Source organism: Vanacampus margaritifer, chromosome 5 (assembly GCF_051991255.1).
Source record: "Vanacampus margaritifer isolate UIUO_Vmar chromosome 5, RoL_Vmar_1.0, whole genome shotgun sequence".
In the NCBI taxonomy this organism is placed as follows: Eukaryota; Metazoa; Chordata; class Actinopteri; order Syngnathiformes; family Syngnathidae; genus Vanacampus; species Vanacampus margaritifer.
This window is the reverse complement of record NC_135436.1, coordinates 27080899-27108588: the sequence shown is the minus strand read 5'-3', so window position 1 is coordinate 27108588 and position 27690 is coordinate 27080899. Positions and strand designations below refer to the sequence as shown.

Below are 27690 nucleotides of genomic sequence, written 5' to 3'. Positions count from 1 at the left end.
ATTCACTACCCGGCTAACTGAACAACTCATCGGCTAACCAACTATGCATCCAAATAATTAACTTAACCAGCTAATCAACCAGGTGAACAACTGAACCACCAAATCAACAAACTGACTGACTCATGAACCAACTGAATTAACTCTTACCTTTAATCAACTGACCAACTAGTCAACTCACTTGCGTACCTAATTAACCAATATCTAATAAAAGATTAACAAACCAACTAACAAGTCACTACTGTACCTGACTGACAACTAACTAGTCAACTATCTTATTAACCACTGAACAATTAGGAAACTGACCAATCAACTAACTCACTACCCACCGATCCAACTCAATGACTGACAACTAACCAAATAATGACCAAGCCAACTACAGGACTAATGGACTAATTGACAAACCGACTGGCTAAATAACTAACCAACCAGTTAACACTTTTGGCACTTTGAGTCAATTTGACCCATTTTTAGTTGTAGTAGACAGTATGCGTTTTTTGCGGAATTGTTTTTCTTTGATTCAATTTTCTGCTTTAATTTGCATAATTTTACCATTTACGATACCTTTATTTTAATCAGCTTAATTTAACTCAAAAGCCCTTTATTTTCCATTACATTATGGTCACTGTTTTCCATCACGTTTGATTTAATTTGCATTGTTTTTGACTTAATTTTGCATTCCCCCCACACGCAGGCACACACGCGGCATGTGTATTATATTAGTATTCTGAAGTGACAGTTGACTTCCCGGTGGGTCCAACCATCAAGTTGACCCAAGTCGGAGCACGCCACCACCGCCATTACTCGCCTCCTCCCGTTGAGCTGCGTGGGCGAGCGAGTCCACCGAACATAACCTCGCGAGACCCCCGCAGCGAAACCCCTCCCAACCCCAACGCAAACCCCCAACCCTACCTTAGCCCAGCACCAGTCCCCCACTGTGGCCCGCCGCCACGCTGGGCACCAGACCCGCTCCTCAAAGGAATGGTGGGAATAAATGATGGCCATTATCACAGTCACCTGGGAGGACGCTATGACGATTGTGAGTGGCACAACAGGAAGCCATCTTGTGGGATTCATTAAAATTCATATTCGGGCTCCCTCACCCAGGAAAGCATTTTTAATATGGCTGCGTTATCCTTTTGTTCAATGTTAAAAGTGGACAGAAATGCAAAGGCAGCGACGTTACCTGCAACCTGGCCGCTTACTTGTGTAACCAGGACGCCAGCGACGCACCGAAGAACAGCAAACAAGTTAATCCAAAAATCTGCACAAGACGCAAGGAGCTTGTTGGTGCCGGCGTTGGTTTGTTTTGTCCATCTGTCCGTCCGTCTGTTGGCGCCATCAGCCAACTTGGATGCGGTTGCGATCTCTGTCTTGTTTTCGTCACTGCGTTGACCTGACATCCGTCAACGTGACAGCACTGAGTGGAAAAGACAGAATTGAGTAAAGTTTTTGCTACGGAAGAAGAAGCAAGCATTTTTTGAAACAAAAACAACAATGCCACCTCGACTTTGTGTTGAGTTTGTTCCTTGACCAAGCTCATAAAGTCAATACTGAATGCCCAACATTTTTGAAACTATAATAAGCAGCAGTTCTGTAAACGGATGGATGGAATTATTGTTACATTTGTGAGGGTGATGTATTCCAAAATACACATCGTTCGATGCCTATTCACAGATTTTAAATTGTTTTCAAATTTTCAATATTTTTTTTTTGGAGGGGGGGGGGGGGTTCTTGTGGTATATACTTATTGGCGGGTTTTTCACACTTTTGTTAGGCTGATTTACTTGTTAGTGGGGGGTACGGTGCTTTTTAATTAACTCATTAATCGCTCCCGGCAGTTTTGCTGGATTTTGACAGATTTTGCAAGCCCCACAGAATATTATGTTCGATTGCTATAAAAAAACAAAAAAAAAAAACATGCAACCTACCAAAAGAAAGATTAGTCTTTTCTTTCATCAGGAAATTTTTTTTTTATTATTTGTTTCCATTTTGCAGCAATTAGCATTAGAATATAGCTAAGATTAACCATTATTCACAAACCTGTTGAATACACTGGGGAAAAGAGCCTGTTGCAACATGGCCCTGGCTGATCTTTTATACTCTGCTGCCACCCCCTGGTTGTGTTGTTACCATTGCATTAAGCAAATAAATATGTTTTTGGGACCATGGCAACATTTAAAATAGAACGTTTTTGGGGGCTAAGAGTTAAGCAACAGCTCAAAAAAATTATACATAATTAAACATAAATTGGGGCACCAGCATGTCAAGTATCGCCTCAAATCGCACACAGTTGTCTTTGCTGGGTTGTGTGTAAAAGACAAAAAGGTATCTACATTCGCAGGATCTTTGAATGATCTTTGAGTAAAAGAAGCTGGAGATCACTAACCCTCCTGGCGTTATGCACCATCTGTCTTTTAATTCCATTTTCTGCCCAGTGTGGAAGTTCAAGGACGTCGAGACGTTCCATTTTCTCTCTCGCTTCCTTCCACTAGATTGGATTTTTTTTTTTTTTTTTTTTTTTAAATCTCCTTCTAAGCAGGAAGAATTGCACAGGAAAGACTCCTGAAGAAGAGCTATTGATTATAACAAACCTAATGTCTCCTCAAGGAGCGGGATCAATAGCGCTAAGCTGGCTCATATCTACTGCGTGTGTGAGGCTAACACTTCCTGTTTAGAGGTCATCCGCGCAACACACACACACCAACACAAATCTCAGCTGTGCTGTCATTAATGTTTAAGGGAGTCATTGATTAGTGCAGTTCCCCGACCTCTTCTAAGCCACGGACCAGTTTCGTCACGCAATATTTTGACAGACAGAAGCAAATAAAAAAAGGAATGATTAAAAAAAATAAAATAATGTAAATATAGGAAACAATATTTTTTTTTTCTTTTTCTCAGGAGAGCTCAGTATTGTTCATTCGATTTGACATCATCATTGCTCTCCTTTTTTTTAAAAACAAACAAATAAATTTAAAAAAATGTAATAAAAGTTTTTTTTTTAATATATACATATACACACACATATATATATATATATATATATACACACATTTTTTTTTGTATGTGGGTGAGTATGTGTATGTGCGTGTGTGTGCGTGTGCGTGCGTGCGAGCGTGTGTGTATTCATCAGTTCACCTAAAGCCCATTAAAAAAAATCCCATACTAATAATATAATATAATAATAAATTGCCAAATGCAGAAACATCAATGTAAGTTATCACGATATAGTGGCTCTCGCTAACAGACAGAATTAAGTAACCGGAATTAGGTTAAAAAATTCTATATACGTAGACCATGTTTCTATAAATTTTGATATTTGGTTTTTATTTGAGGCAGATATTTTTTCCATTAATGGAAAAAATATAGGAAACAATATAAGATAGGATGTGAAACTGAGGCAACAAATTCAGTGGGTTTGTTTGTAATATTTGGATATTGCCAACAGGTGCGCAAACTAACTCCTGGTCCTGACATCACTCATCGCCCTTTAAAAGCATGCAGCAAATACACAAACACGACAGTAAGTCCAGTAATTACTAATTACACTTGATAAAACCAGTTTATTGCTTCAGATTCCAGGGTCTACCATTAATGACCGTCCCTGGGTCAGTATGGCACTGTATCAAACCACCAAATATACTTCAAATATTTCGTTTTAATCCACTCAGGCTTTCACACCTCACTTGTCATGCACAAAATATAAAATAATCATTGAAACTTGTCATATACCACAAAACCCATGGTTTGGTTCATCTCCGTTTAGTGCTGTCTGAAAAAAAGTGTTTAACTTGACAGATATATAGTTACTATGACATTAAGGGTTGCCATTGTCAATTTGAGTAGCGACTTTGGTTTTGCTTATATTTAGCAGCCTATGCCTAATTAATTCAGGGATGTGATTTGACCAAAGTGAAATTATCTGAAAATTTAGCCGGGGGTCTGGGGGCCGCTGGCACCCAGCTAGGTCCAGGGGTTTTCCGTGTTTTTAAGTACTTTCAATGCACTCACATGACAAAGAAATAGACAAAACAACAGCATAAATTTTCAATGTATATTGAACTATCCCATATAAAATGGCAGTTTTAGTCAACTCAAAATCAGTCACATTCAAAAACATTGGACTGCCTTTGCTTTTAAAAACTATCACTGAGAATATCATCATATCTAACTAATGTGATTACTAAGTTAACACATAAATAATGTTGAAGAGTTCAAATTTCATGAACAAATAATTGTATCATGACCAAATGAAAAGTAACTCATATTAGAGCATACCACAAATGTCTTTGTTATAGCAGAAGATGTTATCTGTCGGAGTCATGTGCATACACAATGAACTACAAAAAAAAAAAAAAAAAAACGGATTTTTTTTTTGGGGGGCGAGGGGGATAAAAAAAAGCGGAATTCCGCGAATTAGCGGAAAAATCACATCCCTGTTAATTACATTTCAATAGAGATATTGATTTGCATGAATATAAATGTAAGCACAAACTTTGATCATTGAAAAAAATTAAACCCTAACGTCAAAGTAAACATTTACAGGCAATCCAAAACTACGTTTGGGTTGGGTGGTTCTTAATCAGCCTACTCGCCGTTCATCATTTTAACCTCACGAACAGTGAGGGTTCATTGTATGCGCCGTAATTAAAATCTCTTTATTCTCATGACTCTTCCTAGCAGCTTTACTTGCAAATGAGGACGAGTTCAGTAAGAGAACACACACGCACGCACACACACTTAAATGAGACATGTGGGGGTGTAAAATGTAAATGTTGCTGCTGTAATAGTTGCCTGCACGACTCAGCACAATCCACCACTGCAACAAAGTGAGGATCAACACTAAAATATTCATCAAAGATGATTTTTTTTTGTTTTGTTTTTAAACAGTCGTATCCTGTTTCGACCACAAGCGTAATTACAAAACCCAAACCAACGGCAAGCCACCAACCAATAACAAAGCTGGCTAAATTGTTCAATTAATATCCATGGTGTCTGTGGACGGACACGCACAGCTTCGGCTGTTCTAACTGCTGTGCCTCCATTCTGACACCTTTGTCACCAGTCTGCCACACACCTGCCATGCGTGTGCCGGTTTGTGCTACTGTGCTACACTGCCCTGTCACAAGGTGTATTTTACTGTGATTGCCCAACAAGCACATTTTCAACCTCCTTACGGACATGTTGAGAATTACTTTCGTACTTTTGCAAAAGTCCACGTCTTCCAATAAATCGTTCGACAATTCAACGTCCAACATTTTTGAACGATTCACACTTTATAATGTTCAGTTCAATTCAGGACATCTTGGGAACTGATCACATTGCCAGAATCCGACATTTATACAGTTAAGTTATCAAATTTATATTTTACATGTTTTCCCACTCCTTTCACATTTCTCAACATTGTTGTCACATTACAAATATTCTGAAATTTCCACAATAAAATTCCAAAATTAAGAAAGGTTTTAATTACCTCAGACCATCCAGAAGAATGACATTGCAATCCCACCCCAGGTGAAAGGGTGGCATGGAAAGTCAACATTTCAAATTTCATCTTGATTGGACCGACAACCGGTTGCCGAGGATACCACAACGATTTTTTCACAAAAATGGGCGGTGGCAACTTGACACCAAATTTCAAATTGTCTTTTCTCAACAACCACCAGTCTAATTTCAAACACCAAGGTATGCCTGGTAAGGGGGAATCATAAGGAACCCAAATCTTGCGTCACACTTTCGACAAATTCCCTTTTGACCTGTATTTTGGTCTTGATATTCACAGAAAGGGACACACGCCCAACTTTAATGACAAATACAAAAAAAATGTAGCCCCAAGTGTCAATTACAATATAATGATTTTTTTAAATTGCGTTTTTGTTTTCATATTTGAGGAAGCAGTGTAGTAGTGATGGGAAAATGAAGCACGTGCTATTTTTTTCCTCCTCTAGATGGTGCTCTTCTTTTAAATATAAAGTGCAATTGGAAATTGATAAACTTCCACAGCATGCTTAAACCAAGAGTGCCATCTAAAGGTGTCAAAAATGACAAGCGCATCATGAAGCTCGATTTGCCAACCACCACCACTTTGTAACGTGACCCGTTACCAGCCAGCTTTGCATCACCAGTGGGCCAAAGAAGTACCAGCAGTCTGCCACTTGTACGTCGCTGTGCTCTCTGCCCGCCACCTGTGCCACCCAGCTGTCTCTCTGCACACTGTCACCCATGTCACCTACTTCTCTCACTGTCCCACCAGCTTGCTATGCATCCGTACTAAATAAATGCCATATGTCTGAGTAGTCACCCGCGTCACAAACGCCACCTGCCTCAGTCACGTGCCACGCCTGCTATGACTGATCAATAAAACAAATTAATCTGGAAATCGCCTATGAAGTATCAGCTGTGCCGAGTGCTACTGGCCTGCCATCTTCCCACTTTACTCTCACGTGCCACTAGTCTGCCACTTAATGTTACTCTACCTGCTTGCCAGCCTGTGAGCCATTTGTTTTGCGTGTCATTTAATGAATCACCCAATCTGCTATGTAATACCAATGTGCCAACTTAATCTACACTCGAGCACCACTCGTGAATCATCTCTTTGCTACATGGCTCGATATAAATCCAAGTCATTGTAATAACTGAATGCCACCTGTCAAGGGGAGTGAAAGTACATTTCTTGTACTGAACAAGCACCTGTTTCACTACAAAAAAACAACGTAGGTCCTTTTGAATCAAAGCATGCAGTGTGCATGGCTGACATATCTTAAGTACGCCAGCGCCATCTGCTGGGGTCTTAATGTATAACACCAAGGCGCACAAGTGGGCAAACGGCAGTCTACAATTGTCTTTGTATGAAAAGCACTTAAAAACTAAAGCTCAATTATGACGGCAAATGAGCATACCTTCTTGCTGCATGACGGCTTATTCCACTTGATTGCTGCAAGCCATTCGTAACCAACATCGATGCAATCGGACTCCCTCTAATTTTGCAATGAGAGCAAAGTTTAAAGATACCAGTGGTGACATTTTAATCATTGCAAGTAACAAAGTACCTGGTGGTGTCTTTTGGGCTGGGGTTTTACTCAGCAGGTAGAGTTTGGTCCCAAACTGGACGTTTTGTTAGAAGTCTTTTAGGACTAATGATGGAAGTTTTCAGTAACAAGAAGAATTTGCTCAAGTAATCAAACCATGACAGCAGATTTCAAAGTCACACAAAGAAAAACAAAGAGACCAAAAATAAATTCAGTGAGCTTTATTTTGAACTGAAGTTTCAATCTTTTAAGCCCAATAGTTACATTTTATTTTGTGTTGTTTTTAACTCAACTCTTTGTAAAATTAGCTTCACTGAAAATTCTGCCAATTGAATAACGACCAAATTTCCTTGAAAATAAAAATAAAACTTAAAATTTGGAGTTTCCCTTTTGAACATTTTCCTTTTGGGCAAAAACAAATCAAAATCCAAAACAAGGGCTTTTTTTTTTTTGTATTGTATTTCCAACCTCTCCATTCAAACCCGTGTCCACGACCTTGCGAAACAGACGCAACTCCCAAGTGTAACTAATGCATCAGCAGCATCCTCCCAGGCAGAAAGTGACACCACATCAAATTGGACACAAACAGAGTGTGTAGTTTGTTTTAAATTTGTCACCACTATCAAGGAGGATTCGTGTGCATTAGGGCAGCAAGAAAGCCAATTGATCCCACCCCCCAAATTTAAAACGACCTTAAAGAATGAGACATTTTGGTTAGTACACACATCCAATTGGAGAGTTTGGCAAGATGCTTTTGTCTCAGTCTCTAAGGTTCTCAACGTGGCGACCGCCGGCAGTAGGCAGCATACCATCAAAATCATTCGTCCATTAGTGCCAACTTTGAAAACAAAAACAAGCTGGAGTACTGCCAACAAGCCGCCAGGCCGCAGACGGCTGCCGAATGTCTGCAAAATTCTGATCCCCCGCTCGCTCGTTTGTATTTTGGTTTACTTGAATATTTTCTTCACAAAACAAAACAAAAAAATCCCTCCCACCCTGCCCAATTAGCCAAATTGATTGGAACTCTTTCAGGGGCCAACACGAGACAGGAGCGGGCAGGGGGATCGCCGTTCCGAAGCAACGATGACGTGAAGGGAACATTTTTGAAACAGTCGTCGTTAATCAGAACAGTTTGAGAGCATCTCGCCATAAGAGGGGACCCAAACTTTCCAAAAAAGCTCAGAGGAGCTTTTGTGCAAAACCTGGGTTTTATGAGGACGTATAACCAAAACTCCCACACAGAACAAACAAAAGGGCAGAAATATAAGCCAGTAACTCAGTCCGAGTTTGCAGTCCAAGCCATTTAGTCATCCGCCATAGCCATTCCCCTTAGTTTTTCTTCTTTTTGTTTTTAAGTATTCTTCGACAGCAACAAGTTCGTGTTGGCGTGGCTGGTACAAAAAGACGTCCATGTTATTGCCTGAACTCAACTCTGTGTGTTGTGCCAACCTGTGCTGGTTGCTTGAGATAGATATATATATATATTTATCTGTTGTTTTTTTTTAACGTGTTGTTGTGCAGAGAGTGACTTCCTGCTACATTTTTTCCCCAGGCAAGTTGTGTCACTGATGCTTTTTCACACGACATTTTTGTTTAAATCAAAATTGGCTGCTGCTTTCTTCCTTGCAAGTCTATGTAACAGGACGGGGAGGAAACCGAAGGATCCACCAAGGAAAGCTGCACTGCAGCGAGTCGGACGATATGATCCGATCGTCACGTTGAAGCTGGCAAAAATCTAATCAATTCAAAGTGCAACTTTCAATAATGACACTTGGCCTCAATGGCAATTCATGCGCAAGGAAGGAGGGTCTTTTGCTTTAGATTCAACCCATTCTGCCATTTCTAAAATTATAAATAAAGTCACAGGCCAATAGGCAAGTTATCAAACAGTCTCCAGTGCTAACAAGTACACGTGTGTGGGGAGGGTTGCTATTGTTGCAGCCAGCCTTCTTGTTAACCTGCCATAAAACAATTTTAAAATGAAGGTATATACACAGGCTCACAGAGTTAAGTGCGGCCATCCATAGGAAGGTGAGCTGGGTGATTTGTGGTGGTGGTGGTAAAAAAAAAAGAAAAGAAAAATCTCCACTGGTTGAGGAATCCTCATGACTCATGTTGTTGATTTGCTGCACCATCAACTGATTTTTGCTCTGCTGCTGAAGACGAGAGGAAAAGTGTCGGGCTGTTCTCAAAGCAAACGTTTTTCTCCAACTCAAAAGACAGTCTGGCTTTCTTCTTGGTTTAAGGAAAAAAAAAAAAAAAAACTCCAGCATCCATTTGAGGGGGAGGGGAGGATCCAAGTTTGTCCTGCAATGTTGCGCCAGACTGAAGCGCAGCAGGCCCCCGGACAAGCAGAAATGAAACAAGTGGTTATGACTGATGACGACGAGGGTTATTACTTCACAACGAGTTGGACTGCTTCTTAAGGCACTTCATACAAAATGGTTCCAAAAAAAGAACAAAAATGGCAGATGGAGGTGAGATGGGTTTTTTTTGGTGAGGGGCGGGGGTGGTTGGGTGCTGGCTTCATGTAAGATAAAATCACATCTGCTTAGTCGGGATATCCCGTCCACTTGGTCCCGCACTTTTCTTATAGGGAGGGAAGGTGGTTTGGAAGGGATGTCTTCAGTGCAAGCAGTGCAGCATTGAGCCCTGTGACAAGGGAAAAGAGTTCTTCCAAAACGCATCCATTAACTTTCACATTCTTGATGAAGGCATCAAAAAAAGATTGTGGATTAAAAAAAATAAAATAAAAAATCCAGACTGAGGTGGGCAGGGGTCCAAAGGGGAATGGGGGATGGACTTATCTGTGAATGACAAAAAGTTTCAACTGCATGTTTGTTGACAATGTGTACTTTAGAACAGTCGAACCTCACGGACCCAACAGCTTAAAAGTTTTACAAGAAAATTGTGCGTATTTATATTCAGGAAAGAACATTTACAATCATAAAAGCCTACTAACGTATTAACATATAAGACTTTTGAAAGAATGGATAAGATATTTTAATGCTAACTAAGGCCTCGTTCAACACCTGGGCACTTACCCCAAATGAAATTGCCTAAGTTGTAAGATGACTTTGAAATTACACCTTGTAACTTTTGTTGGGGGCCATAAAAAACAAGGACTTTGACACATTTGTATTGGTAGAAATAGTGGACCACGTGTCTACTCACTGGCTCATGGCTTAACTTCTTCGCCGCTCTCACTGTGGTACTCTGCCACATACAAGCTCTTGTCGATGATGCCGGGGATGGGCTTGATCTCTGTTCCCAGCTGTTCTTCAATGCCTTTCAGGTTGAAGCGATCATCATATGTGATCAGGTTGATAGCCAGACCCAAGTGTCCAAAGCGGCCTGAGTGAGGAGGATGACGTTTAACGCTTGGTTGTGGTTTGTTTAGCTGAAGAAGGTGAAGTATACGAGTGAGTTCTCACCAGATCTGCCAATGCGATGAAGGTACGTCTCTCCCAGCTTTGGGAAGTCAAAATTGATCACAACATTCACAGCTTGAATGTCTATTCCTCTTGTGAAGAGGTCTGAAAAAAAGAGAACGAGAGAAAAACATACTGAACAATCTTATTTCAACTATAAAGCAAATATTTGACCAGCTGAAAAGAGTTTTGTGCCAATCAGAAAACAGTCATGTTGAGAGTATGCAGCACACAAAGAGTGATTATTAGCTCATTCACACTTCGCAATCCCCTTCGCGTTTTTGGGACCATGGCAATATTAAAAATAGAACATTTTTATACTGTTTTGGGAGCAAATTAGTTAACTGATCAAACATGTTTCACTTTAATCACAATGGCAGCCAAGAAGAAGAAATTGCTAGCATGCTTTGGCTTGTTAGGTTCTGAGGAGCAAGAACTAGTAGACCCCTCTACCTTTATTTCAAGTCTAGTTGAAAAAAAAAAAAGCATATTCAACTATCCAAGACTGTTCGTGACTCACCAGTGCAGACGAGATTTCGACAGAGACCGTTTCGGAAGTCGTGGAACACGCGGTTGCGATGTTCCTGGAGAGAAAGGGAAGAATTGAACTCCAAGCTAAAGCTTTCTTCTGATGACAATTTTAAGACTGAGAAGCTTCAACGTAGGCATCAGAATAAAACAGCTGTACATGAGGGATGAGAAAGAACTGCATCCCAACCTGTCTCATCTTAGCATGAATGTAGAAACACGAGTAACCGAGCTGGGAGATCTTCTTGGCAAGGAGTTCCACTCTCTGAGAGGAGTTGCAGAAGATTATAGACTGGTTGATCTGGAGCTAGAAGACAAGTGACATACATTTAATTTCCCCTCCCCAATAAAAATGTTGAGGTCAAGTTGAACCAGAAGAGTCAGTCTTACCCTGGAGAACAAGGTGTTGAGGCAATGCACTTTTTGCCTCTCGGTGACGTAAGCGTAATACTGAGTCACACCCTTCAGCGTGAGCTCTTCCATGAGGTTGATCTCGTAGGGCTTCTGCAGGTGCGAGTTCTACAACCACAGTGAGTACTTGTTTATATTTTAAGCAGCATGAGAGCACAAATTAGGGTGTTTTTGTCAATTACCAAGTGCCCTAAGAATGGAACATGTAAGCTTTAACAGCCTACTGGAGCTCAGGCCTAAAACTGTGGCTAAACCTAATTAAGTCTCGTCGCATCACAAGCAAAGCCGAGCCAAGTCACCATCAGAACTGACTAGCTGATTACATGGACACAAATCCGATAAATACTTTTGGTGAGACAAAATTATCCGTCTAGAATTAAAATGTAGTGTACTACCCTTGTTTTCATTTACAAAAAAAAAAACTTGCGGCGTGCACTCGTTCTTACAACAATCATTACGACTATCATTCGAAAACGTACCATAAACTTCTGCACACTGAGGGGGAAGGTAGCAGAGTAAAGCAAAATCTGTCTCTGTTTGGAGAGGAAGCCCAGAATCTCTTCCATCATGACCACAAAGTCCTGAGACAGGAGTTTGTCAGCCTGTTGGCAGATAAGATAAAGAGCAGAGTTAAAAACAACAACAACGCGGCCAGACAGAAAAATGAAGAGCGCATCCCACCTCATCAAGAACAATCATCTGCACTTGACTGACTTTGGCCACTCCTTTCTTTATTAGGTCTAAAATCCTCCCTGGGGTGGCGATGACAACATGAACTGGGAAAGAAAAACAAAAATAACATTTAAGCTCATAAAAATGCAACCAGGTCAGCAGGAATCCCGCCCGGGTGTTCAAAGCGTTACCAGTTTCATCCAGTCTCATGATGTCATCACGTAGGTTTGTTCCACCCGTGGTTGCCATCACCTTCACTCCTCCCATGTGTTTGCTGACCTGGATACATATTTGGCTTACTTGCAGAGCCAGTTCTCTGGTGGGCACGATCACCAGTGCTGGGAAGGGCAAAACAAAAGATTCCAGTCACACATTAAATTTCCATTTTGCATCATTATCTCGTCGTACAGAAGGGTTGGGGCAAATATTTGCACTCCAGGGCATTTTCGATGTTTATAACTTGATACATGGGACAGGTCATTTTTTTATGCAATGGATTAAAAAAAATGTAACTAACCAAGTAGTAATATATGTTAAAGTGTTATAAAAAATAAATTATTTTAATACTCATTTTCTTTTATATATATATATATATATATATATATATATATATATATATATAAAAAATCATGTAAATTATGAAATATTTAAAATAAATGTAATAAGCAAATAATCTAAGGAGGATAATTAAGAAATGAACGAAGTAGATTTCAGTGAACCAATGTTAGGGTTGGGGGGGACATTAAATGGACAAATAGTTGTCCTCCTGATGTAAAAATGGTCCATAATCGACCTCAAGACATTCGTTGCCCACCACTGCGGTACAGTACAGATTTGCCCACCTTGTATATAGTCCCTCTTCAGGTCAATGCGTTCAAGTAAGGGAATGAGGTAGGCTCCACTCTTCCCTGTGCCGTTCTTGGCCCTCGCCAAGATATCCCTCCCCGACAACGCGATGGGAATGCTTTCCTCCTACGAGCAGCAGCAATAATGGATACTTTGATGAGTCGCTCGCAATTGTGACATGAAACTACAATTGATCAGACACAGACAAACATTTGTGTAGGAGGAAACGCACTTGAATGGGAGACGGCTTTTCCCAGCCCATCTCAAAGATGCCCATGAGCAGCTCCCTCTTTAGGCAGTAATCTTCAAACTCGTTGCCTTTTGTTGCAGTCACATCCTGTGGGGCACCAGCAAATGCGACCATTAGCTCATCAAGTCCTTCAATTTAATGTCAAGCAAATAAGTTTCTTTTTTTTATGCAACAGTATGATTTTTGTGAAATACAGTGGTACATCTGAGTTTGAACACAATTCGTTCCTGTGAAGTATCCAAAATCCAAATTGTTCAACCTCGAAAACACGTTTTCCCATAGGAAATAATGTAAATGCAATTAATCCATTCCCAAGCTCCAAAACCAGATAATTCCTATTTTTATTTCTTTTTATATAAAAACATGTAGACCCTGTACAGTATTTATACAATAAAAAACACCTTTTTTGTTGTGGTATGATGGCATCAGGGGATGAAAAATGCTATGTGAATGCATGCTTTAGTTCAGTGCTGAGTTGGTTTATTTTACATTGGGCATATTGTTAGACACTAAGGGGTCCTCCTTATGCGCTGTTTAGCGTCAGGCATGTTGTTAAACAGCTAAGGGGGGCCCTTGTGCCAGTATTTACGGAAGTAGTCACAATATAGTTACAAGGGCGCAATAATCTCCTTTCTAAATCCACTGTGGTTCGTAGCACTGTACGTTTTTCTTTGCTGCCACTGGCACTGTTGTCTTTCTTTGGACCTATGTCCAAGAAAATTGTCGGGGATTTTTTTTTTTTTTTTTTTTAAGCACTCGTGAATGTACGGAGCACCTCCGGGCGTAATCATAATCTGACTGGAAATGAGCAGCACGTCGTCTCAACGACCGCAACATGAGCATCCGGCATCGCTCGGCTACCCATTCACGGTACGTTGGGCTTTGCTTGGGTATTCGAACACCAAGAAACAGGTCAAACTCGATTCTCAGATAATTGGTCAAAGTCCGACTTGTACGAGTTCCGAGACGTTCGAACTCTGAGGTTCCACTGTACTAGGGGCCACAAGTGCAGAAGAAGTTCAACTACTGTGACAAGTTTAGCCGCAATCGCCGGCACAGTTCGTAACAATTCAGAATTCACCTACTCAGAGTTTGAAATCAAGTATTCACAGTTTTTCGCTATTCACCACAAAGTTCAGTGCCCATCAAGGCAATTAGGCGATTACGGTAGTTTAATTTTCATACATGTAAAAGGGGGATGAATTTATTCAAAACTAGATTACAAGTTTATTCAAAGTTTTTAGGATTAAAAACAAATACAAACCGAAGTTCTCATCCTCATGTCCTTTGGGGGTAATTTCAAATTCTTCTTCCAGTCATCTCCAGGCCTGCAAAATGTCCAAACTCTCATGAGAAATAATCACATGTAAGCACAAATCTGTCACGATTTCAAGTTTTCCCAATCTGTTTATGACAAGCAACTTACTTGATGACAGCGTTAGTCGTGGGGACTGTCTGGGCATTACCATTGTTGATTGTGCCTTTCATCTGATTTAGTGGCTGTTGGGGCGCTCCTCCACCGCCACCTGGCGCTCCGGCTGGCTTCACCGAGCCCCGGAGCTGTCCATTCTGGTTCGACAAGCCCAAGATGACTGGGTTCTCCGTCCTGGCAGTGCTCATGTTTTCTCCGTAGGTTATTAGTCCAATAACGATAAACCTCAAATGAGGAGTGAATCCACTCAGCTGGAAACACTCACAATTAAAGGTAGTCCTTGCCTCTTCGGGCTATTTGCGCTGTACAATGTGTCCAAATATATATCCCTGCCACTAACTACACAATATTGCCGTTTCTGGGACATGAAGCAAAAATGTCTCTTCAGTGTTTTTGAACAGATTTCTGTTGGGGATATGGGGGGCTTGAGCAGTTCAAGTTTGAGTGAGCTTGGAGTTTGACAGCAGGTGTCTGGAATCCTAACTCCGCGAGGGCTTAGCTGGTTTTTCAAGTGCGGGTAGACTTGTTCGAGCTGGCCATCTCGGGGAGCTCAGAGCCGCTGCGTCCTCTTTGTCAGATTTATATCAACCCTAAAGCACAAAAGTAGTAAGTCATACAACATATAACAACAAAAAAATTGTGTGTGAAGGAAGGGCGAAGACCTCCACCCTTACACTCCATACGGCGTTAGCAGCTAACAGCAAACACTGAGCTCTCCCAAGCAAAATACAGTCTTAGGACTTTAGATGTAAAATTAGTACGTCCCAATCAAAACCAAACGGGCATTTCCCTGTAAAAGCCATTAAATACGGTTCGTCAAACTAGATCATAGGTCTCAAACTCCGGTCCTGGCGGGCCGCAGTCCTGCAGGTCGTTTCCGTTCTCCAACACAGCTGATATAGGATCCGCTCATCAGCAAGCTCTGCCTTAGCCTGATGACGATCCTGCTGATTGGAATCAGCTTGTTGGAAGAGGGAAACTTCAAAAAACCTGCAGGACTGCGGCCCTCGAACACCGGAGTTTGACACCTATGAACTAGATGGAGGAGTTTTAACCCCGGTTTAGCCCGAGCTAGCCTATAAGTGTCCAATGACAAAGGAGCAAAGCAAAATAAACCAGGCAAAATTCTACCTCGACAGAGACCATTATTTCCAATTAAACATGTTTGACCAGTCCAAGAGTTTAATCTGTAATCAATTCCCTACATACAGTTAGCAACTAGCGGCTAACGCGAATTGTTCAAAACGTAAAGGAGTAAAAAATACACAAAATTAATGTACATAAGACTTTAAACGTAAGCGGAGAGTACATCCCAGACAATACAAAATTGGCATAGACTGTAAAAGCCATAAATGTTTATCTAAAGTGGAGTTCGGATAATAAACGATGACGTAGGAGCTGATAGCACCGGGAAATTAGCTTGGCGTTTTGAAGAAGTCGCCAATACACAAATATGTTTCTACTGTTTTCATCATTAAATCAGCAATGTGTGTTATACGGCATTGGTAATCATCACGGTTCCGCTTTTGTCTTTTTTCCCCAGCAACACTAACATTCAACGTCAACGAGTGCTAGCTAGCTAGCTGGCCTCCTAACGACGGCGAAACACGACATTAAATGTACCCAAACAGCACGGCACAGGCGACTCAGGCATCCAGCGGTAGGTTAAAAGCGCACGTCACGTCCGAGTTGAGCCGTTCGTTACCTCAGATAAGTGAAGTGAATTGTCGTTTTTTGTTGTTTCTTTTCTTTATTTCTTTTTTTTTAAGCTTTGTCAAATGGTAGCCGAGAGCACGAATGAGGCTTCTTCTCATCCGAGCCTGCAAGATGGCGTCAACTCGTATTTGAGCCCGCCTACCACCACCACGATCAGCTGGTTTAATTTCCAATCTCTTTATAAAAAAAAAAAATCACAAAGCTTTCATAAGTATTATATCATATAAATAGTTTACTGCCCTTTTACTAAGAAGCATAAAAGTACTGCATCGAATATAGCCGTCGGTTGTTGTTTTCCTCTTTGGCCTTACTATGACGTCACCGTGCCAGGTTATCAAATAATAACTATCACAATCGGTTTACTTTATCATTAACCTTTCAATAGCTACTCACATTCCTGTAAAAGTTCTATATCCGTGCCTGAGCTTGCATCAAAATGCACTACAAACATTTCATTAGGTACACTAACGTAGTGTTTTCCATTAAGCCAAGACAAGGCAGTTTACAATATAAAAAATAACAAACCCCCCCAAAAAATCAATGTCACAAAAACATACAACGATTATGTGTCCTCTGCTTTCTCATGCAGGAGTATATCATTCACATATCTTTGACAGTATATGGGAAACAAGACACCATTTTTGTAGAAAAATAAAATAATTTCCAGGTAAATGAAATTAGGGGCTAAATTTAAATTGTTTAATTTATGTGTCACAGCACATAGAACGGGAATCACTACCCCTAAACCACTGGTTTACACCAAGTCCCATCGAGAAAAAACAAAAACATTTAGCTGATCTTCATTAAAAACTTTACAGCGATTATATTCCTAGAAATGTACAGTATATCTATCCATGGAAATTCATAGTTTACATCTTAATTCAAAATGGCGGTCTTACTCGGCCGGTGAAAAGAAGCTCTCCGCTCATCGAAAAGCATTGGACTTTGGATCGTTGTGAAGTGTGAGGATTATTTTGATTTAAAAATGTTACAAAACTACTATAACAGTCTTCCTGGTTTGTATGCTAGACATAAGCAAAAACAATACAATAAATATGCCGTTTGTTTTCACCGTGTAAAGGAAGCATTGCATTGTGGGAATATCAGAAATCCCCGGATATTCGGAATAGTCCATAGCATCATGCTGTTTGTACATTTAATTGACTAATTCTTTTACATACCACGAAAGGGAGTCTTTGTACCACTGGATGTGTACCACACTGAGAAGGGACAAAATAGAACCACTTCAAACCCGGCACAATATTGATCAATTGAGTAAAACTAACTGGAGGTATCAAAGGTACTCACGCCTGTCTCAAATCTTTGTGTCTGTCTAGTTGTGCGAAATCCATCATTGCCACATCGTGAAAAAGAATTCCTTTTTGTCTTTGTATCAAGCAATAGAAGTGATGGGTTTATCATATTTGTGACACGTGTCGTGATGGCCTTTCAATAAATGCATAGACTTTTGTTTTGCCATTTATAGAATAAACTAGAATCCTATAATAGTTTTTCGAAAGTGCTTTGAATTGTTTTCGGACTTTTCGTCATAACTAAAGTCATGGATTTAATCTGAAAATGCCTACTGCACAAAAAATACACTTTATAACCCCATAAAAGCAAACATTCTGCCATGACAAATGGAATGTTTTTTTTTTTAGGGCTATAAAAGTGTTTTTCTATTTCAAGTAATGTGCAGCTGCACAAATCAACCAAACAAAATTTCTCATTGAAGCTCTTACAATTGTTTGTTTTCATGGGTGGTAGTTTGTACCTTATTTTGCTCCACACGCAATTCGGAGTATTAGAAATTCAGCATGAAATGCAATGCTTTAATCTTATTTTTAAATTATTAGCTCTCTGATAGGGTTACTCAAAATCTGTCTTCTTAAAGTCTTCATTATTGGATGTCATTTGAATTTGCAGGTTGTCTCAAATGGTTCATTACATGTTGGCCATAAGAGAGTCTTCACACCAAAAGTTATTAAGGCTTTCATTTATTTGACTGCAACCGTGTCCCGTCATCTGTGTTTATCAAACAGCAACCTCCATCCCAAGTAAAACCCACCGTAGAGATTCTCATTCTTCCATTTCTTTTAGAATTCTATTAAAACACAGTTATACAGAACGAGAGTGCAAACAATCACAAATTGCATCTTATATACAGCAGTTATATATTATATTGCGCAACAGTTTTGGTAGCTGGAAAAACAAAATCAAGGAAAAACAAATATAAATGTTAGGCACTCCTCTTAACTGCCATGTGATTCCCAACAAACAAGCACATCTCAGAAATGTACATACTTTACAGTTTTTTTGTTCCAGTTTTTTTTTTTTTTTAAAGAAAAGATCTTCTGATTTTTGTTTTTATCTTGAACCATTTTACAGTGCTCTTAAATATTTCAATGTATTAATCAGTAGCAATCCATCACAGGAAGCATGTTACTGATATTTGTAATTTCTCTTCTCCCCCCCAAAAAGTGAGAATTAGAAAAGAAAAGAAAAAAATCCGTGCAAAATTTGCTTAATTCGCTTTCAAATGGCAATCAAACATTTTAAAAAAGGCAATGATTGTTACTTCTTTTCTTTTATGTAACATAAACTTAATCCCCCCCCACCACCACCACCACCACCGCACCTGATTTTTTCATATTTACTAGTTAGGGTCTTATCAAATATAGAAATGGAAAAACGGGCCACAGGTCTTAATATGATTTACACGTTGAATTGGTGTGTCTTTATTTGGTAACAAGCATTACCGTACTTAAAAAGGATTAGCTTTGTTAGCCACCACAATCTGAACCTTGATCACAATCCATTAGCCCTAAAAGCAAAACATTGGTATAAAGGAAATATTTTGAAGTGATATACTTGACATTTTGTGTGTCAGGGAAGAGCCAAGTTTTGTTTGGGATGTTAGTGGAAGTTATGGAGAGTTTTCTCTGCAAGTGCATGTTTCCAAAAATAATTCCTCAGTAAGTATTTTTAAATGTAATGTTATAAAATAAGTTTGAAATCAAAATTGTTTTGGAGATCATGATTTGAGGCATGTTTACAGTTTGTACTGTTAATGTAGGCAACTATAAAAATTTATGTGTGTGTGTGTGGGGGGGGGGGGTCAATTACTCGCTTTTTGTTTTTTTTCTGTTGGACAAAAAAAAATACAACAAATTCGATTGCCAATTAAAATGCAAGAAACGAACGATACATGGATTCCAACGGTAATGTAAAGGAGACGCTTGCACAGGCCGCGGTGGGTGGATCAAAAAGGCATGTTGGCCATACCGCCAGGACCGTAACCAATGGGGCTGTCCAATGACATCCCCCGTTGTCGGAGGGACTGGGGTCCCATCATTCCAGTCTGTACGTTGGAACCCTGAGAGGTCATTAAAGCACCCTGGGGGGCAAAGGGGTCTCCCGGCATGGGCATGTTGCGCTGCTTGGCCTGCATCATCATCACGTTTTGCCGCGCCATCAAATTGTGCTGGTGCTGCTGAGGTGACATCATTCCTGGGTATGGACCGGAGGGATGGTGGAGAAGACTGTTGGCCATCATGGCTTGCTGTTGCTGGGGAACCATGCCTGTCCTTCCCAGCATGTGTCCTGGGGGGCACATGGGGCCCATGCCTGCGCCAGACACCATGCCCCTAGCGTCCCCCTGGAGGACGGCAATGTTTTGACCCAGTCCGCTGTGGCCCTGGTGAGGCGGCAGCTGCTGCTCGGCCATCATGTTCTGTAAATTGGCCAGGTGGGGGTTGGATGACAAGATGTGTGGAGGACCAGAGGAAGACAAGTGTTTGAGGAGCTGCTGGGGAGGTGGGTGCTGTGACCCGGGCCCCTGGTTTGGATTCTGGTGCGGGTCGCTCTTGGGGAAATACTGCAGAGTACTGCTGGGCTTATCAGAGGGAATGATGCGGGAAAGGTCGAACTCTGGAATTCCAGAGTGGGTAGGTCGTATGACTTCACTCAGATCCGGGCCATCGCCCATGTGAAGAGGTGGAAAGGACTCTGAGGGATGGGGGTGTCGTTGGTGGGGGTCTTTACCAAGCAGGTGCAACTGCTGAGGTGAGAGAATGTCTTCGCCGGACTGAGAGAAGTTCTGCGACATTCTGCTGATGGGTGAACGTATACGGCCGTGAGACAACTGCTGCATGCGGGGGAAAGTCGCCATCTGGTTTTGAGACATCGGTGATACATTGCAAGGACCCAGGTCATCACTCCCTCCTACCATCATGGTGGAACTCATAAGAGGAAGCCCCATTGGGTTTGGGGAAGACAGCACGGGTTCCGAGGCATCGTGGGATAGTTGCGGTTGACCTTGGCTTGGGATTCCCACGGGGCTTTGGGAATCACTATGGGCACCCATGGAACTCTGGGAGCCCAGGATCTGGGATGAAGGCGGGTTTCCGATGTTTCCTGTTAGCGTAGGAAAAACAGCATATTAGGATGAGACTAATAGTACCTAACCTAACCCTAACCCAGAGAAGTTGGGTAAACTTTGCAATAAAATATGAATAGGCTTCTGGTCAACGTGAACAGTCACCCTAACACCCCCAATGAAAACTTAATCCCCGTGTGTTTTTGGGGTTCGTACCTCCAATACTGACAGTGGGCAGGAGAGGTCGATCAGGCAGCATCTCGTCATCAGAAGTTGCTAGTGTCTTGATTGCGTCGTGGTAAAGGGGAGTGGAACTGGGAAGGGCGTACTTGGACATCTGAGACATGATCAGCGACAAAGGATTCTGTGTTTTGGGGGCATCGGGCGAAGTCGCAAATGTCAGACTAGGATTCATCGAGCCTGGTTGGCTACTCGGGGTGGAGTTGGAACTTCTGGGAGGTATTGATCGCCCTGCAAAAAAAGACATCAAAATAAATGTCACCAAAAGTATCAGGATAAATAACGTCTTCAGATGACCTCTGATGTGTTGTGAGAAACGCCATCATTTGTATGAATGTACCTGTCTCAGAATGACTTCCTCCATTGCCTGCTGCCCTCACACCGATTGGACCACCTGGACTTGACGGATCTGTTTTCGGAGACATCCACGCAGGAGAGCCCATAGCCATAGCTGGGGACTTGAGTCGTCCAGGTGACATAGATGGGGAGTGCAAGTCATGGTTCGAAGATCCCATGATCTGAGGCGATTTCATGGAAGAAGAACACGGTGTCCCTGCACCAGAAGCAGGGGGAAGAGGGGGGTGAGGGCCTGCAGGGGCGGTAATCGAGGGTGACTTCTGTCCTGGAGCAGACGGAGAGGGAAGATGAGCTAATGGCTCTCGGTGTAGGGATGGTGAATTGAGATGGTGAGGATGCTGGACCGTAGGAGAGATCATTGGGTGAACATTGACCGACAGGTCGGTAGGATGCCGAGGACCCGGGCCCATTCCTCTGAGGTCTCCACTCATCGGCATATGACTGAGCCTTGACGTACCGCCCATCTGACTACGACCCTCCTGCTCCGGCGCAAACATCTGAGGACCAGGCTGTTGAGGATATGGCCCTTCACCCGGTCCACCGGAGAAAGGGGCTTGTGATGGAAAACGAAAGGGACCGTCGGGTCCCGATATCATTCCCATATTTCTTCTTTCATTTTGTGATGCTCGTATTCTTGCTATCTCCCCAGGGCTGAAGAAGTCACTTAATGGCCCCACTCTTCCTGGGCCCCTTCTGAGCTTTTGCGACAAGGTCATATGTTGCTGCTGAATATTCATCTGTGGGTTCATGTTTACTGAAAGGTTGCTCCCCAGAGGAGAGTCTATTAAGTCTCTAATCTGAGGCCCTCCTCCAGGAGAGCCCATCATATCCCGTGAACCAGGAAAGTCCATAGGATCCCCTTGATTGGAAGGTGGACCCCTGCCCATACCCAAATTGGAGAAGTCTGGGCCCCCAGGATTTTCCATAATTCTTGATCCCATATTGCCCTGTTGCTGCTGTGCAATAATCCGATCAAGTTCAAACCTAGGAAGACCCTGCATCTGCCGCTTTTCTGCAATGCGAAATAATTCCTCACGGGTTAACAGTTCTGCGTCATCCTGCAAGTGTTGAGGAGGATAGCAACCGTGGAATGGACCTCCACCGTCCATGCTGTTGGGCATATTATCAAGCCAAATCCCTGGCCTAGTAGGCCTTTGGGGTCCTAGACCATCAACCGATAGCATCCCGCCTGGACTGCCAGGAAAGCCTGCTCCAGCTGGTGGGCCTCTCTGCACATGTGCTAGGAACCTTGGACGTACAGGTCCTTCTTGGTGCATACCCGGCATTCGTACATTTCCAGGCATTCCTCCTCCCATCATATTTCCCGAAGCCCACTGTTGATCTCCAGGCTTGCTGTGATATGGGGGAGGGGGTCCCCTGATCATCACTGGACCTCCATGAAAGCCCATTTCAGTCATCATTCTAAAGTGTTGAGGATTTTGCATTTCCTGTTGCCTCCTTTTTTCCTGGTAGTATTCTTCTTGGAGTTTCCGCCACGCAACTTGCTCTTGAGTCAGTCCCTGCGGTCCAAGTAAGTGGCCCATGTCTATGCCAGGTGAAGACAGCTGATGATGAGGGTGCTGCGATAGATTTTGGTGGGGGTCAATTTCTGGGCTGTGATTGGCAGTGCTGAGCGATTGCGTTTGAGACATTATGGACTGCAGTGGTTCTTCAAATTTCTTCATGCTTCCCAGAGAGGCCAATGCTGACAGCGCCATGCTACCGCTACTGCAATCTCCAGTGTTTGTACCGTTGTCACCATCCTCAAGAATAGCACCTCGATCGCTACTGCTGTTGTTAATAACATTGGGAGCATTATTTGTAAGGTTACTGTTGGAACCCCCCGTGTCGCCATGAGCGCCCCCTCTCGCTCCAGTGCGTAGAAGTAGTCTCTCGATGTCCCTCAGAGTCTGCAAAGAACGCTCTCTGTGTTCCAGCTGCTCTTTGGAAAGACCGCCTACATTCCCGGGACCGCTTCTCTGTCCTGTGTCGCTCTGTAAATGTGCAGAGAGGATGGAAGGGCTCCCCGATGGCGAGAGACTAGCAATGGGAAGACCCTCACCAAGTACAGTTCCTGAGACAGGGCCTAAAGGTGTGCCTCTGCCGTCTCCCTCTGGCCGATGGGAGAGGACTGAGTTACTAATGGAGAGGCCGCCATGTCTGGTCCGAGGGGAATCATTGTCAGAGTGGCCTCCTGACGTTGGCGTTCCTACCGAAAGTGAAGAGACGCCGCCTCCTGCTGAGTTGGGCCGCGGAGTTCCACTTTTGGATTTAGGGGTGCCTGCGGGAGGAGAGGCACTGGAGTTGACCTTCTCGGCGATCCTCGCCAGTGCGAGTCCCTGTGTTAGACAAAAATATATATTCATTTAAATACCAGATTTCCTCAAATAGTTTCCGTATTGCGCGTCCACAGACTGTTGTGGACTAGCATGTGGAACAAAAATGCAAATGCAGTTCCATTAACGATATACAACATTTTTGGACATAAATTGTTTTGGTTTACAAGCTATGTTTCACTTATATATATGATTTTTTTTTTTTGTCGTTGGCTGACCTGCTCTAACTTGGTTCGAGGAACATTTTGCTGGTGAAACTGGAGAATGGAATCCATCTTTCCTTTCATTACTGCCTCTGCAGCACTGTTGAAGCAATATTTAAAAATTAGCATCAAAAAGCTGTTCAATCTCAAGTGCTTAAAAGTGTATTTAACATCTGTAAATGGTGGCTTACCTGTTGGCCATGCTGGTTGTGAAGACATACAACAACTGCGGCGAGGACTGAGGTGCAGGCGTTCCTGGCTTCAGTCCAGGTCCTGGTCCAGGTCTTGGTAAAGGGCCAAGCCCAGGTCCAGGACCAGGCCCAGGCCCAGGCCCAGGCCCGGGCCCAGGTCCAGGTCCAGGCCCAGGTCCAGGTCCACAAGCCATTACAGACTCGAACGTAGCGGTCACTGCAGGCGGATGATCAGGTTGCCCTTGTCTGGGTCCTGGCAACACTCGCTCGCCTAAAAAATAAAAATAGACATTTTGAAGCACTATCCTCATGTAGCAGTGTTGTTGTAGCTACAGTACATGACAGAACCACTAGATGGAGTTAAACCACACATAAAATCTAATCAAAGGAGGAGGTCATAAACAACTTTTTTTTGTGCAGTCACAAAGACAGCCCAAGTAAATATAAATGATGCTTTTATTTATTAAGGGAATACAATCCAAACATATCTGGCCATTTATGTGGAAAAAGAGCTACTTCTGTTCACCACTGTTTCCAGTTTTCGCTATTTGTGGTTATTGGCTTTTAGGATGGTTCCTTGGAGTCCCAAAGCCTTGGAAATGGCCTACTAACCTCTTCCAGACCTTTGTTTCTCATGTACTGTACTTGAATTCCTTTGGATTGTGACGTGTTGTCTGAAAGGTACTATTTAAGGAATTTCTTGACTCAACAAATCTGGTGGCAATCAGACCTTCGTGTGGCCAGTGAAACTGAACTTTATAACAAACCGTATTGGGTTTGGTTTATGTTTGTGAGATATTAAAATTAAAAACAGCAAAAAAAGCAACAGCAAAAAAAAAAAAAAAAACTCGGAAAGGGGGAGAATACTTCTTCATGGCACTGTGATGAAATATTAGTGAACTCTGACTCACGTTGGGTCGCCGAGCGTGGCTTGTCTTCGTCGTCCTCCGTGTCGGGACCAGAGCACCACTCATCTCCGCTGTATGGCTGCTTCTTCTCCAAAACGCAACGGCGCTTACTGCGCGTGAAACCCTCTTCAATTCACAGACAGGAAAAAACTGTGAGAATATGGTCCTCTCTTTAAACCAGTGGTTCTCAAACGTTTCGGGTCCATTTGTGTGACAATTAGGAAAGTCTCAGCATGGAACAGATGAACTGACTTTACATTATTTGATGTTTTGAAATGAAAACCACTTTGACGTCGAGCAATATCAGATCTCGAATGGATGATTAATACACACAAGCGACAGCAGAGGGAGCCCCCGCCAATTAAACGCCAGTGATGGCTTGTTTTCCTGCCATGTTATGTTGCCAAGGGCTACGAGATTCTTTTCACAATAAAGTCAGTCATTGAGCCCATTTGTTTGCCTTGGTCACTGGCCTTGTCCTGCTTTTTGCAGCACTGATGTGCAGCTCAGATGAAGGCAGGCTTGACCTTCATTTCAATTCAGCACTCTTCAGTCCAGCTACAAAATCAAGGGCAACGCTACAGAAAGTGAAAGAACTCGATATATGCACAGGTAAATGCTAACTGCCTGGCGTTTCTGCCTGACGCCCACCGACTGATGGTATTTCATTTCATTTGTCACCAACTAATGCGCACGTTAATAAGAAAGTCTACACGATTAGGGCACGGGGCTTTTGGGTGCCAGCCTGAATTTTAATAGAAGTCGCAGGACCAGCCAAACTGAGGGGAAAAAGTGACTTATCGTTCCAATGAATATGGTAATTTATTACAAATGAATCCTAAATCAGAGTCAGTTGTTTAATTTTGATTTCACTATTGCAGTAAGTTCTGCCTTTGGTCAGAAAAAAAAAATGCAACAAAAGTATAAGTGGTTTTGTTTACTTGGTCGTGGTATCAGTGAGTACTCAAGAGTTGAATACTCGTACTGTTACGAATCTGAAAAAAGTGATGTTCAACATCCCTAATTTTATTCAAATATTAGTAAGTGCAATTTCATAAGCAATTGTGTGAATGTGGAGAGATGTTGCTAAGCAGAACTCTCAAAAGTGAGAAAGAACTGGAATGAAAGCCATACAGCTCCTTAGCAAAAAAAAATGTGATCTTAAAAAAATTAATTTGGGGGGGAAAGAAGGGTGATTTGGGATGCGAGTATTTTGCATTAGGATGATGTTATGTTAGGCATTTTACTGTTGGACAAGGAATTGCATGTGAGCTCAGAAACAAGTACATTCGTCTTTTACAATAAGGGGAACTCAAACAGGGTTGTGACCTTGTGAGCGAGGACACGCGACGCGTTTTCATGTGAAACACACGTCATTGCCGCTATCAGAAGCCTTGGGGGAGTGGAGGGAGGAAATTCTGCCGCTTTGCTGAAAGGTCGGGGCATTTTCGGCACTATTACGTTCACTTCCTGTCGTGGAGGAGGTGAAGAAGGCACGTGATCAAGACTATTAAAGGAGATTTGATGCATTTCTTTTTCACAATTTTAAAACATGTTCCCAAGTGTCTTATTAACACTTGACATTCATTTGTGACCACTGGTTCAAATCACTTTGCTTTACAGATGTTGAGTATCACGAAGCGAGGATAGTACTCAGTGTTGTCAACTTTGCGACTCATTCAACATCTCCAACAGCAAACCTAGTAACTTTTTGTAGCATCATTGGAAAGTGGAAACTCAAAAATGTCCTCTAGAGCGGGGGATGTTCGGGTGTACTCTACTTGGGAGTTTAACTTCACACTAATTGGTGTGAAGGCTATCCAGACATTCCACTATTTATGTACAAGCAACTCAAAAGTCAATTTCCATTTCAGGCCATGAAAATGAAGAAAAAAAAATGTCTCACCTGCTTTGGCATCAGCCTCGAGGGTTTTAGGAGTAGCGTGTCGTGGTTCACCAGAATCCACAGAGACGCTCCTCTCCCGCTTGCTTTTGGTTTTGAGCATTCCTCCAACGCTGTTGGCCGATTGGCTGGCGGCCTTCGGCCCGGGGTTGCTCTTGGTGACATGACCCCCGGCACTGAGGCGGCTCTTAGGACCCAGGTGACCAGCGGCTCCCTGCTGCGGCTGCTGCTGCTGCGGCTGCTGCGGCTGCTGCTGCTGCTGCTGCTGCTGAGCCTGCAGGTTTACGGCAGCCATTTGAGCTCGTCCGTCACCGGTGACTTTGCTTGCCATGATTGGCCAGCTTATTGTCCGTGTGCATTTGATTGGCTGCTGAGTGAGGCTGAGGAACGGCGTGGAGAAGATGTCGGCCGGAGCTCACATTGCGATCAGGCAACGCTAGTGGAGAAATGACATCAAATCAGTTGTTATTTTCAACTTAATTCAGGGATGTGATTTGACCAAAGTGAAATTATCTGAAAATTTAGCCGGGGGTCTGGGGTCTGGGGTCTGGGGGCCGCTGGCACCCAGCTAGGTCCAGGGCCCTGGTGGGGGGACAAGGGGGGCGGAGCCCCCCGGAGCTCATAGGTTTTCCGTGTTTTTAAGTACTTTCAATGCACTCACATGACAAAGAAATAGACAAAACAACAGCATAAATTTTCAATGTATATTGAACTATCCCATATAAAATGGCAGTTTTAGTCAACTCAAAATCAGTCACATTCAAAAACATTGGACTGCCTTTGCTTTTAAAAACTATCACTGAGAATATCATCATATCTAACTAATGTGATTACTAAGTTAACACATAAATAATGTTGAAGAG

The 27690-nt window shown here is 42.5% G+C and overlaps 2 protein-coding genes across 9 annotated transcripts in view; both read right to left on the bottom strand.

Moving 5' to 3' along the window:
* Positions 1 to 936: 936 nt before the first annotated feature.
* Positions 937 to 17646, bottom strand: ddx6 (DEAD (Asp-Glu-Ala-Asp) box helicase 6). Of its 5 annotated transcripts, none has more exons than XM_077565967.1 (14): positions 16301 to 16465; positions 14590 to 15185; positions 14428 to 14491; positions 13146 to 13250; positions 12910 to 13039; positions 12259 to 12405; positions 12077 to 12171; positions 11875 to 11997; positions 11375 to 11503; positions 11175 to 11291; positions 10977 to 11040; positions 10460 to 10561; positions 10200 to 10379; positions 937 to 1417 (listed from the first exon to the last, which is right to left on the bottom strand). In XM_077565967.1, exons 2-13 carry the CDS (start codon positions 14781 to 14783, stop codon positions 10204 to 10206), a joined length of 1446 nt encoding a protein of 481 aa, XP_077422093.1. In that variant the 5' UTR covers positions 14784 to 15185; positions 16301 to 16465; the 3' UTR covers positions 937 to 1417; positions 10200 to 10203. The 5 variants fall into 5 exon arrangements, with proteins under 5 accessions (XP_077422093.1, XP_077422090.1, XP_077422091.1 ...); XM_077565964.1 differs by lacking the exons at positions 937 to 1417; positions 16301 to 16465 and adding exons at positions 7232 to 9832; positions 17493 to 17646; XM_077565965.1 differs by lacking the exon at positions 937 to 1417 and adding an exon at positions 7232 to 9855.
* Positions 17647 to 18291: 645 nt separating this feature from the next.
* The window catches only part of bcl9l (bcl9 like), a 29550-nt gene continuing 20151 nt past the window's right edge, over positions 18292 to 27690 (bottom strand). For all 4 annotated transcript variants that reach the window (XM_077565956.1, XM_077565955.1, XM_077565957.1 and 1 more), the window contains 7 exons: positions 26831 to 27263; positions 24928 to 25050; positions 24017 to 24287; positions 23841 to 23925; positions 21270 to 23625; positions 20906 to 21160; positions 18292 to 20727 (listed from right to left, as the gene is read on the bottom strand). In XM_077565956.1, the coding sequence (XP_077422082.1) occupies positions 19574 to 20727; positions 20906 to 21160; positions 21270 to 23625; positions 23841 to 23925; positions 24017 to 24287; positions 24928 to 25050; positions 26831 to 27158 (4572 nt within the window). In that variant the 5' untranslated portion in view covers positions 27159 to 27263 and the 3' untranslated portion in view covers positions 18292 to 19573. The remainder of the gene's footprint in view (positions 20728 to 20905; positions 21161 to 21269; positions 23626 to 23840; positions 23926 to 24016; positions 24288 to 24927; positions 25051 to 26830; positions 27264 to 27690) is intronic.

Bases quoted from the DNA above. Each gene is read 5' to 3' on its own strand.
- ddx6 (XM_077565964.1), bottom strand. From the start codon at position 14,783: ATGAGCACTGCCAGGACGGAGAACCCAGTCATCTTGGGCTTGTCGAAC. The intron at 11,504-11,874 runs GTACGTTTTCGA...CTGTGGTTGTAG, and splicing joins TCAGTGTGCAGAAGTTTATG to AACTCGCACCTGCAGAAGCC. The intron at 11,041-11,174 runs GTTGGGATGCAG...CTTTCTCTCCAG, and splicing joins TTCATGCTAAGATGAGACAG to GAACATCGCAACCGCGTGTT.